General features: G+C 39.7%; 1 protein-coding gene across 3 annotated transcripts in view; it reads left to right on the top strand.

Moving 5' to 3' along the window:
- Positions 1-212: 212 nt before the first annotated feature.
- sorcs1 (sortilin-related VPS10 domain containing receptor 1) overlaps positions 213-13828 on the top strand; it is a 196841-nt gene continuing 183225 nt past the window's right edge. For all 3 annotated transcript variants that reach the window (XR_014029825.1, XM_081360927.1, XM_081360928.1), the window contains exon 1: positions 213-918. Coding sequence is in view for 2 of the 3 variants with exons in the window: in XM_081360927.1 (XP_081217053.1) it covers positions 247-918 (672 nt within the window). In the remaining variant the exon portion in view is untranslated. The remainder of the gene's footprint in view (positions 919-13828) is intronic.

Here is a 13828-nt window from a genome sequence, read left to right as displayed (position 1 = left end):
CGCTGGAAAGAATCGTGTCTTTATGGTCTTTCTCTCCTCTGTAATCCCCCGAGCTCCTCCCCTCAGTGAGTGTAGAGCTTCATTCGATCAAATCCTTCAAGTTGGAGCGCTTCGCTGAATAGCACTTTTCCCACAACATCTCAACTGAGGCTGCCTCACCGCGCTGCAACTTGTACGAGGACTTGTTTCCGTCAATAACTGACGCTAAATAGAGGGAAAGGACACTGTATCCTGTTGTTATCAGCGATGGAGAGGGGGATCAGATATTGCCGGGTTAATGTTAGTGCTTTATGCACCCTGCTTTTGGTTTTGTTCGCTTGGGTTCCGGTGACCAAAACAGTGATAACTTGCAGGTCATGTCACCTGCTGGATAAGTGGAGCGGTCGGGAATTATTGGTGAGGATGGAGAGCGGTGTCGACTCTGGTAAAGTTAGTGGAAAAAATGGAGACGGGTCAACGGCGCTGTTTAATTCGGCTGGTGCTGAAACTGCTCAGCCCGACTGCGGAGCAACCGAACACGGCGAACACTCTGTGCGTAAAAGGAATACAGACAGGCTTCGCTCAGAGAAAATGCCTCTCTATGATAAATGGAAGCCGGTGCGCAGTAATGGCAAAGTTTATAATCTCAAACGGGCAGGTTCTCAAGGTTCAGCCCCTGGAGATCACCATCACCGAGTGCGGAGAAGCACCCAGGGACCCGGCTCGCCCGCAGGTGCGCGCTCTCTTCCGCCTGTTGGCAACAGCACCGCGCCAGCTGCGCGCCGCGTCCGCCGCTCTGAGCTGAGGTGGAACAGGGAAGAGCGGAGAACGGCCACATCACGACAGGAGGAGCTGAAACTTACCAGCTCTACCTTTGCACTGACAGGGGATTCCGCTCACAACCAAGCCATGGTGCACTGGTCCGGCCAAAACAGCAGCGTAAGTGAAAAACAACAACAACCAAACACGCAGTTTCTTTTATTAAAGCTGTGAAAACACTGCTGAGATCTTTCGAAGTTATATCCCTACATTGGGATCTAAACGAGTGTTTCCGAAAGTGCTTGTGTCGGTGTAAAGGCTGTGTGAGGTTTTTTTTTTTGGGGTGCAGAGATGAACAGATGTCCATTGTTGATGTCCAAGAGATTGCTTCATATGCGTTACACGCCAGTTTTTTTTTTTTTTTTTTTACTGACGTGGTCTTTGATTATAATGAGGACACTTTCCTGAGCAACACGTTTCCCACTTATGATTGTTTGTGATGTTGAGATGTTGGCTCACAATCTCTTTTGAATGTTAAGCGTCAACTGTGTTGCTTTGGAATCCCTTCTGTAAAAAAAAAAAAAAAAAAAAAAAAAAAAAAAACACTTTAAATCAGCTTAAAATACTCTCTTGGCCAGGCTGGTCTGCTGTGTGTTTTTAAAGGGATTTTCGCCACTTTTAAGCTGGTCTGTGGACTAACAGCTAAACACCAGCTTGGCCAGGCTATGAGACCATCTCAAACCAGACAGCACATCAGCTTATGTTGGCTGGATGTGTGTGTGTGTGTGTGTGTGTGTGTGTGTGTGTGTGTGTGTTTCTGCTGGGATATTTTTAGGTGATGCAGGGGTCTTGTTTGTTATACCTGAAACACTTCAGCAGAGATATTGAGAGAATAACTTAATGAAACCCACTGCATACAGATCCACAATGATAATATGAATGAATTAATAACACCAAATGTAAAAAAAAAAAAAACATGATACAGTTTTTTTAGGCAATTGTGCAGAAAAAGGAAACAATAATGCACTTTTAAAATGTCAATACATTTTTAGTTTAATTTAAAATCTGCACATTTTATAATGGGCCTTAGACAGGCTTTTTCACAGGCTTTTTGATTTCCCAAAAGAAATAAATGTTTACATGTCTTTGCACGCTATATAACATTTAAAGGGTCTATTTTCAATAATTATAATAAAAAATGCTCTGATAACTCTTTTAGACCCTTCAACACTAAATTCTAATCACAAATGTCACATTTAGATTACTATTACTATTTTATATTGAGTAAATATTTCCTTCCTTCCTTCCTTCCTTCCTTCCTTCCTTCCTTCCTTCCTTCCTTCCTTCCTTCCTTCCTTCCTTCCTTCCTTCCTTCCTGTATTGTGATCATTTACTAATGACTATTTTGCACTGAGCTATAATGAGCATTTTCCACAATTCTCCTGTGCAGTTTATCAAATCAGAGCAACTACATTTCAGATATAATTCCTCATCCCCATTATATTTTCCCTCCCTCGCTTGACAGAGCAGATGTTTTTCTTGCCTTCAGGTAAAATCTGAGGGCATTTTCTAATTTGAACACTGTACTCACTAACACGACACATTAGTTAGTGAGATGACAGTCAAGCACTGAAAACTTTCAGGACAGTTTCGGGGAGAAAGTAACCTCAGGGGAATGAACTTCAGTATGTCCCACTAGCTGAACTCAATCATTTTGACTCAACGCTGCTTCCATTATCATATTCCTTAATTGAATTTTCCCAGTGTTGTGCTGTATGAATAGCATATTCACTAGATTCAATATATATGGTCTCTTTCGTTCTCTGTAGGTATACAGGGAAACTTAACAATGGGCAAAGTAAAAAAGATGACTTTCATTAAGTATTCAGTCTCATTGCAGTATAAGGAATAATTGAGTAGGCCGGGAGTTTCTTTCCTTAGGTAGTGTATGAATAAAGAAACAGCTGTAGTTTATAATGATTTTTTTATTGTGCAAATGGAAATGAAGATTAATGTTGGCTGGATCTGTGACGTGTTGAAGTTGAAGTATGGGTTTTGGCCAATGTTGGGCGTACCGCATTACAAGTAACTTGAGTTATGTAATCAGATTACTTTTTTCAAGTAACTAGTAATGCATTACTTTTAAATTTATAACAAATGATCTGAGTTATACTTTTTCAAATAAGTAACGAAAGTTACTTTCTTTTCCCATGTATTGACTGACAGTTCTCCATGTTGAGAGAAATCGTGAGTGAGGAGTTGTATGGGCTGTGTAAACATGATGGATCTTGTAGTTCTAGACTGCATTTACTCATCTAACTTTGACAAAAACAGATTCAAGGTTCCTCAGAATACTTTATGTATTTAGTCTCAATTTATTAATCAGTGGCTGAATCCGAAATCGCCCACTATACCCTCAAATAGGGCATTATTTGAGAGGACATCCATTGGTAGTGGTGTCCGAAACCTTAGTGGACGTTATCGAATTCAATCCCACATTGCACTGCAATAACTACTATAATGACTACGCTCAACGGCTGTCCAAATTGTCCAAAAAAAATGTCCAAAAAAATAAGAATGGAACTTTCTTCTGTATCTGTGATCCAGAATGACAGCACAGCTGAAAGGTTTGTTTGAGCGGCGCCCTCTACTGTACAGGCGTGAATTAGCATTTCCTTTAAAGCCTGAGGTTTATTTGGACTTTCATGTGTAGTGCTTACAGATTATAATTGCAATATCGTTATATATTTTACATATTGTTATATTATTTTTATATTTATTTACATTCCTCAAGGCATGCAAAGGCTGCTTTCTTGAAAAAAAACAAAAAAAAACGTCTGTCCTTTTATTTCAGGCTACGCACAAGTTAATTCTGAAGTGGAAAAAGCCAGATAAACAAAGGATGTCACTGCGTTAAAGCCATCTTATACAATCTATTCAGTCAAGGGCGATGGGGTGACTATTTTTGCCATAGATAACTTCATGTCAGCAAGCAGAAGGAGAGAATCAACTTTTTTGTAGCCAATTAGTAAATAGTTACTTGCAAAAAGTCTCTGAAAGCACTGTAAAATATGCAAACAACACCAGTTGTCATATGTGATACAGTCTCACGCTAATGCAGCTCAAGTCTATTTCTGGCCTCCTTTAGTGCAACACTTGTAAGGGGAAAGAGCAATATATCTGATCTTATAACACTATGTTACCAACTGACAAAAATGCAATTAATTGGATGGTTAAAAACATATTATGCAGTCAACACCGGTTCAAGCCTGAACTGCACGATGGTTTGCTAGATGTGGAAAGCATCATGACTAGTTTGGAGTTGTTTCAAGTTTCTTTTTCTTTTCTTTTCAAGTGCTCACCTGATATGAAACATATCGATCACCCCTCCCCAATATGTATTGTTCCAATACAGCTTTACAAAGAATAGTGCCTTGCAAACCTGCTTGAATAATACTTTATTTCCAACCTGAGTGATATTGAGGTTGTATTTCTTTTTATTGAGCAATAAACCCCTTTTTTTTTTCTTCGAATGGCACATAAACTTCAACTGTCAACAACAGTCATGCCAGAACTAATGTATCCACCACTAAAACATCTTGCTATTCAGTGTCCTTTCTTGACCCCTAACACAAATAATGCACAAACTTGTTAAAACGTTTTAGGTTTTTGGAAATGTTAGACTGAAAAAGCTATTTTATATTTTAAAGTGAGAGTGAAAAAGAGAGAGAAAAAAAAAAAAAAAACCTATAAAAGCAAAAACATCCTGTGCAAGCATTTGTTGGTGGACAGCTGAAGGGCAACCATTTTTATTTTTCTGATATGAATGGTAGCTCTGCCATAAAGTATTTGGCAAGCAATGTAAATGAAGACAAATAGCACTGAAAATGCCTTTGCTAGACAAAAATGAACAGCCACCACAAACATTTTACCCTTCGAGATAATTTCGCCTGTTGAAACAAATAACTCTCCGGTGTAACCGCATTCCAAACATTCAATACCAGGTAATTTTTTTAAGCTCTTGAAAAATGAATAGCGCCCTACTGGAAATGGCAAACTCATAGCAGTATGGCACATTGACATATTGCTAGCATTACAAACCGGTCGTAGTTCAAGCTATAATTCAGTTTAAGTCAACATGAATACCGAACTGAGCGTATTTACTTTCTTTATACATGTTCCTGGTCAAAATGTGATCGATTCATCGGTGGATGTAACTCCAGAGAAAAGGTCTCATTGCCAACATAAAATGAGTCACGACTGTATAATATCACAAACACAACATGCATTTTTATTTTTTGTTAAATATAATGAATTAATCAGCTTATAAACATACTGTATCACTATTTAACATTAAAAAGTAAAATTACGCAGTCAGCATTTCTCCTTTTTGGCATAAAAAGGTTCTTTAAAATTGAGTCAAGAACCCTGTGGTTCTCTATTGAACCCCATTAAACCTTTTTTTTTCTTTCTATATGGTGAGTTCTGTTTTCATAGTGACTTTAACTGAATTTTTATTATAAATGTTGATTTCTGGTTGATGATTTCATAGCCATCTTAACTAGTTCATTCATTCGACTCCACTTGAGTTGTGTCTTTCTTTTTTTTCTCTCAGATTCACGAATCAGTCTATGAATAATGGAAGCTTCTGCTGGGGTTTCTATAGGGAACAAGCATGGCCGTTTGAGCGAGACATTTTATAAAGCAAGAGAGTAATATGAAGATAATGGGATAAAATTAGATGCTGGTGCCTTCGTCTTATTGTTTTCTTCTTTTAAGACTTATGATTTTCTTACTGACCATTCAATTTAATGTAGGTCCCGATCCAGCAATTCCGCACTTTTGTTTTCTTCCAAATGTCACAGTGATGTTTATTGTTCTCAGAAATGTCATAAAAGAAAGATAAAATGGCATATTGTAGGCTTAATGTCTGACAATGAAGGGATGGTTCACCCAAAATGAAAATTCTGTCATCATTTACTCACCCTCAAGTTGTTCCAATTCTTTCTTTTGCTGAACACAAAAGAAGATATTTTGAAGAATACAGTTGATGGGCTCCATTGATTTCCATAGTATTTTCCCTTCCCAATATGGAAGTCAATGGGGGCTATCAACTGTTTGTTTACCCATATTCTTCAAAATATCTTATTTTGTGTTCAGCAGAAGAAAGAAATTCAAACAGGTTTGGAACAACTTGAGGGCGAGTAAACGTTGAAAGGGTGAACTATCCCTTTAAGTGCCAATTCAGAACACAACTACTCACGATTACATTGATTGCCAAATATTTTTTTTGTTGCTCGAAGGTAGACATTAAAGATAAAAACTTTAAATGAAAGTGTTTTTTTTTTTTTTTTTTTATACAGGTCTGTATTAAATATTTAAACTACCTGTTAACATTATATCATGCACTGACTGAGATTTCAATGCGCTTCTATTCCAAAAATCTGGCCACAACTGCTTAATATTATTTCTGTGAAAACTTTTGCATTATGACTTAAACGATTCACTGATTTTTTTTATTTAATCTCTGAAATCATCTGTTCAAAATAATTGATTTTCTAAAACTTTCCAACTTAAGGTAATTTTAGCAGTGCTAATAATAAAAACAGACCTTTCTTTATACTTAACATTAGTTTTAATTCCCTTTAGTGATTAGAACTTGGTTATCCAGTAAGTGTTTTGAGAGTGTATGTTAATTAGTCTATAATTTTTCTTTACTACCTTTATTACTTTAATTAAAAGGACTGAATCTTTTCCAGCTGTTCCTTCATAATAGCATTTCAACTCAAAGTGTGATGTTAACATGAATGTATTAATAGTAGCATATGCACTGATGGTGCAAAGGTCAAAAGTACATTTCCGTGCTATAACTATTTCATTGTTCTTTTTGACTGCTCTGGACAGTGCAATAGTCATCTTCAAGTACCGTAATGTTGAAAGGTGTGTGAATATCAGAGAATTAGCTTGATGCTTCTGTCATCCATCATCACACTACATTTAAGATTAAGTTCTGATTGACATTTTGGAAAGAACGTTTGCTTTCCGATGTAAATGATCACTGGCTGAAAAACAAGTTGAGATAGTGGACTTGTCTACTATTCCCTTATGTAAGTGTGGCTTCATTTCTTGTCCAGCTCCATATGTTGTTTTACAGTGTAGACAAGCTGCAATATATTTTCAAGATATTAGATTCAATTTCAATTCAACACAAGTGTGTTAGTCAGACTCAAGGTAACATAACCTGCTATGTAGTCATGATTACACTTTGCTGTAAAAGACCAAGATGTAAACACACACACACACACACACACACACACACACACACACACACACACACACACACACACACACACACACACACACACACACACACACACACACACACACACACACACACACACACACACACACACACACACACACACACACACACACACACACACACACACATTCTTTTACATCGATCTTTATGAGCACATTCATTGACACAATGCAATCTCTAGCCGCTTACCCTAACCTTACCCATCACAACTAAGTTCCTAACCCAAACCCGAACCCTGACCCTAATCCGACCCTTAACCTAATTATAACCTTATCCCTAAAACTTCTTGTCTTTGACGAGTTCTCTTGTCAAGACTTCTTTGAAAGTCTTGACCCTCAAACAGGCCTTTAAAGGGGTCTCAGAAAGTGAGGACCAGCCAAAATGTCCTCACTTTACTCTCTTTGTCCTCACACCAATGGTCTAAAAGTCAAACTGGTCCTCACAAAGATAGTTGTACAAGTACACATACACACACACACACATATATTTAAAATTCACAGTCTCGAATGTGAAACTTGTCGAAATGTGGCCATTTGTGGCTCTGCTGTTGTTGTATTGTTTCAGAATTTCAGAAAGACTGGCACTTTTGCATGTGAGTAAGTTCATTTGTATCTTCTAGGATCAGCAATTAATGATTATATAACCGTCATCGCTGTATTTCATGATAAATAATACAGCAAGCCAAACATTAGTGTTAATAAGAGATCTTCTCAAAATGATCACTAACAGATTAAGTGTTAACTTCACTCTGAGTGGAGAGAGAATAACACGGTGAGAGAAACACGTCTAACAGAATGAGAGATAAACAAGAGTGACATATCACTGTGTGGAGAGAACACACATAAGTCTTTTTTCTCCTTGCATGCATTTCATTCTTTTTGACAGGGGTGAGTGCTAGCAGTACTTAAAGCTAGTCAGGGGGTTTCCGTATCCCAGAATGCAGTGGAAAACACCCATCTCAGCCATAGGCAGCCTGCTCTGTGTATATCTGTGGCACAAATTGAATTTCAAGCAATCTGTAGCCCTCAGGAACAGAAATGAAAATGCCAAAGAAAACATTTTTTTTTTCAGTAGAAGCGAATCATGCTGAGAGATGAGATGACGGATTGTGATAATTGTGCGAGTTAGCCGTTGCATGCTGGAAAATGCCACGGCTAAACTTCTCAAATCTACCGAGATTACAACATCTGAATAAAGCAATTATTGCTATTGCCTCGCATGCTGTCAGCGATTATTACCTCTCTTCTCCTCTCAAGAGCAAAGCAATTTGGTGATATTGACATCTGTGTTATGATTGACTCCAGACTAAATGGCAGTTAAGGGATTAATCCACGTAAATGTCTAGTAATAAACCAGCTATTATGAAAAAATGATATATAGACTAATTCTTGAGTGTCGAAAGCTTCGACTGAAATGCCCAAAAGAGCGACATGGGGCAATCAACTCCTTTAAAAACTATATTTAATGCTCACTTTATGTGAAATTGAAGTTGTGTTTGCCTGTGCAAAACTTGGCACCACAATGTTAGGGTGTTTTGGGTGGTTATGCAGTTGTGAGTGGTTTTGCCATGCAATTTCAGGATGTTCTAAGTGGTTGCTTGGGTGTTTTTGGTGGTTGTCAGGTGGTTTTCCTATAGCCGAAAGAGCCCACCTTCACGTTTCTATGATATTCTGGTAATTCAGCCTGGTCTCATTCACTGTAGAAAATGACAACATATGACAACATATGTTTTTACATTGCTTTAACTCATCAAAATAAGTTAAACACAACTTTTTTATGTTAAAGGGGTGGTTGATTGTGATTTCACTTTTTTCATTTTAAATAGTGTGTAATGTTGCTGTTGGTGCATGAATATTATCTGCAAAGTTGCTGCGCTGAAAGTTCAATGTAAGCAGAGATATCGACTTTTAAAAATCAGGAAGTTTAATGCCTACAAAAACGACTCGAATGGGACTACAACAAGGTACTTCCCGGGTTTTATACGTAACTAACCCATGCAAAAAAGGGGGCATGGCCATATTTCTGCGGCTTTGTCGAAGAGGAGGAGTTATAGTGGAGAGCTGTAGCCATGCTGTCGAAAGTGTGTTATTTTCACCCAGCTGCCAGGTCTTCTGTGTTCGGGCTTCATACGGACGCTGTAGTTCGTCAACAATGGCTAAAATTTATGTTTGATTATGTTCCTGAAAATTTCAATCGTAATAGCTCTCTGTGCTGCGCATTTTACGGAAGACAGCTTCCAGAATCTCCACGAATTCAATGCCGGATTCAACAAGAAACTGTTACTAAAACATGAAGCAGTTCCAACTTTACAACCAGAGACAGCAGTTGTTGGGCCACAACCTGTAAGTAAGACTTAATTTGAAATGTATTTGCATGTATAATTTCAGACTTGGGGCCCTATCTTGCACCCAGCGCAATTGACTTTGTACACCGACGCATGTATCATTCCTATTTTGCACCCGCGCAAAGTGCGCTTTTCCCTCCACAGAAGCACGTCGTTTAACTAAGAAATACACTTGCGCTCCCCGGGGCGGTTCAGCGCAAAGAGGAGGCGTGTTCCAGCGCAAACGTTCCTTCATGCTATTTTGCAGGTTTAGAAAACAATTGCGCTACTAACCAGGAAAAAATTGTTTAAAGTCAGTGGCGCGTTGCGCATGTTATTCATATGCTATTTTAAGGGCGCATGCTTGGCCATAATCAATGTAGCGTGTGCACAACGCGAATGCACTTTGATTCTCTCATCTACACAGAAGCAGCAGTTTTCATTTTTGCAAATCATACATTATTACGATAGATAGATAGATAGATAGATAGATAGATAGATAGATAGATAGATAGATAGATAGATAGATAGATAGATAGATAGATAGATAGATAGATAGATTGACAATTTATTATAAAAGCATACATCTAGCTTACACATTTACCCAAATTATCATACGCCTTTTTAACCGAAGTTAATTTGGGTGTGTTTCTCCATCCCCAACGTCCCTGACGAGAACGCCGCTCTCCTTGGCTGTGAACCGCTCCTGGCGCGCGCCTGGCAAATCCGCCGTTACAATAGGAATCCGCTTTAGAACAAACACGTCTGCTCTTAAAGGGAATGTGAGATGACGCTCTGATTGGTTTATTTCACGTTATGCCCAAACCACACCTATGAATAATGAAGCTACTTCAGACCAACCCATTTTAGATTTGCGCCGGGCGCAAGAGTCATTTATCCCGCTGGGAAAATAGCAACAGCGCCAAGACCCGCCCACAAAGTTACTTGCGCTTTGCGCTTTGACACTTGCGTTTCAGATCGTTAAAATAGGGCCCATAATGTTTTAGTTTTATCAAGGACGTAAACAAATGCCAGCGCTGGCTTTAGTAGCCACTTACTAGTACAAACGCGTACAAACATTTTGAACCTGAATTTGTAATTATGCACTAATTTTGTAAATGTATTTTCCATGTATATTTTATGACGATCGATTTGATCAAGAACGTAAACCAATGCCAACGCTGTTTGTTTATAGCCAGTTAGTTCGATGCTATTTTGTGTGTATAAGACAAACGTGTATAAAGTTAAAAAAATATATATGTAGCCTAATCGCAACAGCAAACTTCAAACTGCTGAAGTTAAAACAATAACTTTAAAAAACGGTATTACTCAGTCATTTATTCAGTTATATTAAATGTTTAATCAGGAGAAAACCGTATCTCAAAAGCTAACAAGCAGCAGTAGCATTTTCAAGTAACAGCATATCGAAATACATATATAATAATAGTAGATTAGAATAGAATAATAATAATAAAAAATGTACCATTCAGAAACGTTTTGTAAGAGCCGGGTTTGCGGAGGTTGCTTGACTCTCTTCATTGCCGCTTTCTGGGTCTGATACTTACATTTAACCGGAGCACATGCAACTTTCGCCCGTAAAGGTAATGGGCGTGAAGTTTCCGGACAACATGCACTACGCAGTTTAGCCAATTACAACACACCGGCCCAACTAACCAATCTGAGCCCATTGCCTGTTTCCGAGGGAGTGTTTTCATAGAATCAGGAAGTCAACCGGTCGTTCAAATGACAGAGGAGAAAGCGGCTTACAATAAAGGTGAAATTTATGAAAAATAAGACTTAAAAAAAAAACCAACAAAACGAAGACATGTTATATTGCACCCCATAAACACAATCATGCAAAGAAAAAAAGCAGTAAACCACCCCTTTAAAAAAGATTATACTAAAAAGTCAGTTTAATGTAATTTAAGTTGAAATGACTTAAACATCAAAGTTGATTATACTTAAAAATTTTATTCCCATCATTCCTGCTGAGCCAGAAACTGTTCCCGTCGTGCTTGCCCAGCCAGAGACTGTTCCTGTCGTGCCTGCCCAGCCAGAGACTTTTCCCGTCATGCTTGCCAAGCCAGAAACTGTTCCTGTCGTGCTTGCCCAGCCAGAGACTTTTCCCGTCATGCTTGCCCAGCCAGATACTGTTCTCATCATGCTTGCCCAGCCAGAGACTGTTCCCATCATGCTTGCCCAGCCAGAGACTTTTCCCGTCATGCTTGCCCAGCCAGATACTGTTCTCATCATGCTTGCCCAGCCAGAGACTTTTCCCGTCATGCTTGCCCAGCCAGATACTGTTCTCATCATGCTTGCCCAGCCAGAGACTGTTCCCATCATGCTTGCCCAGCCAGAGACTGTTCACACCAGGTCAACCGTGCTTGTGTCTTCGGACAAGGTGGCCGCTGCACCTGAGACAGTTTCGGAGGATACAGCAATCATGATAGTCACCACAGCTCTTTTGTGTGTTTGGGCAGCACATACATCGGCTCCAACCTGCGAGCTCTCGGCCAAGATGGCCGCCGCCACGCCTGAGCCCTCATCTCTGGCCAAGATGGCCGCCACCACACTTGAGCCCTCGTGTTACGGCCCCTTATCTGACTTGGCTCGTTTAAATCACATATAAGATAAGGACCGAACATATTTAGAAATCACAGACGATTGAGTGGTTTTCTGACGTTAATCACGCCACAAGTTTTAATCAAGTCCATAAAAAAAAAAACAGACAAGAGAGAGAGCACCACATAATAAACAATAATCAAATAAACAGCACAGGTAGGGCAGCAAGAGAAAATCATGAACCTATTGTTGCAGGAAAGATCTTACCTAACTCCAGACAAAGAAACAACAAACAGGTGAGTCTTCCGGGCCACTGCTTCTCTACGCTATATTCTAAATAAATAACAAAAAAGTGAACAAAGAAAATAACCTCTACCTGGCTTTAAATAATAACATAAACTCAGATCACGATCATTGAAGTCTTCAGCATGGAGAGGCGAAACGAGACGCGAACGTTCTCGCCATGTGGCGAACCACCCCAGCTGACAATAATCAGGAACGGAGGCGGAGAACGAAGGGCAAGAGAGAACAGAGAGACCGCCCTCAACACCAGACCGGTTTAAGTGCAGAAATTCCCATGACGTCACTCATTCCGTATATCAGGGAAAAACCCCTAACTCCACCTACGAACTCAAATACAAACAATTAATAAAAACTCAACAGTTCAACATATATCCACGTATCACCTCGTCTCTGGCCAAGATGGCCGCCACCACGCCTGAGCCCTCGTCTCCGGCCAAGACGGCCGCCGCCACGCCTGAGCCCTCGTCTCCGGCCAAGATGGCCACCTCGCCGCCCGAACCCTCGGCAAAGATGGCTGCCATCACGCCGCCTGAGCCCTCAGCCATGAAGGTCGCCTTCTTGTTTTGGAGGGGGGCCATAGGTCCCCGGTCATAGTGGCCAGGCAGGACACCAACGGAAAGGCCACAAAGGCCGATCCACCATGGCCGCCTGAAGGGTCGTCTCCACCATGGCCGCCTGCACAGCCTGCTCCGCCCTGTTCTCCTGAGCTGCCGGCACGCCCCCCCTCACCTATTGCACTAGGGGGGAATACTGTCAGGGCTATGTTTGTTGATATGTTTCTCTGTTCACTTCTGAGTTTGTTAAACTTCTAGTCTGTTTATCAATTCTCCTCTGTTCCTTTCCTGTTTGTCTCCTTGGTTACTAATTAATTAGGTTCCTCGTTTCAGGTGTGTTGTGTTAATTAGTCTCGTTAGTTCCTCTTGTTTGCTATTTTCTGTCTGTTCCTTGTCTTGTAATATATGTAGTTCTGTGTGATTTGTGGTTGTACGTTTTCATGAGAATCCTTAGATTAAAGTCTTCTTTATCGTCTCCGTCGTCTGGCACTTGATAACAGCCACCCACCCATGACAGCAACAAAGAATCACAAACGGCAGTTTTAGAGTAATACTAATGTAATGCGGTCACAGGTGTATGTTTATTGAGTAATTTACAACGGCCTCGAACGTGACTCAAGCAATCAGAATCAAGGACCGGAACTATCCGTTTTATAATAGACATTCTACTATAAGTAACTTTTAAACTACATGTCAACTAATTCTCACTAGAGTACTAGTAGGCTGTAGTAGACTGTCAGATTAGGGTTTGGCTGACATGTACAGCAGTTGTAAAGTTACTTATAGTCAGTAGAATGTCTGTTAGGGAGTGTTAACAGATATTAAGCAGACAGTCTACTAACACTCTAATGACTGCTAATTGACAAACGTTATTTATAGAATGTTGAAAGTAGACCATTGAAATAAAGTGTAACCCACAAATGGTGTGACAAATTACTACAGTATATGCTCATGTAATTCTCAGGGTATTTAAAAGAAAGAAAGAAAGATACTGATAATATACACTTGTGTGTGTAGGTGCTAGGG

This window comes from Scardinius erythrophthalmus, assembly GCF_964197995.2.
Source record: "Scardinius erythrophthalmus genome assembly, chromosome: 3".
Classification (NCBI taxonomy): domain Eukaryota; kingdom Metazoa; phylum Chordata; class Actinopteri; order Cypriniformes; family Leuciscidae; genus Scardinius; species Scardinius erythrophthalmus.
This window is presented reverse-complemented; position numbering and strand designations above follow the sequence as displayed.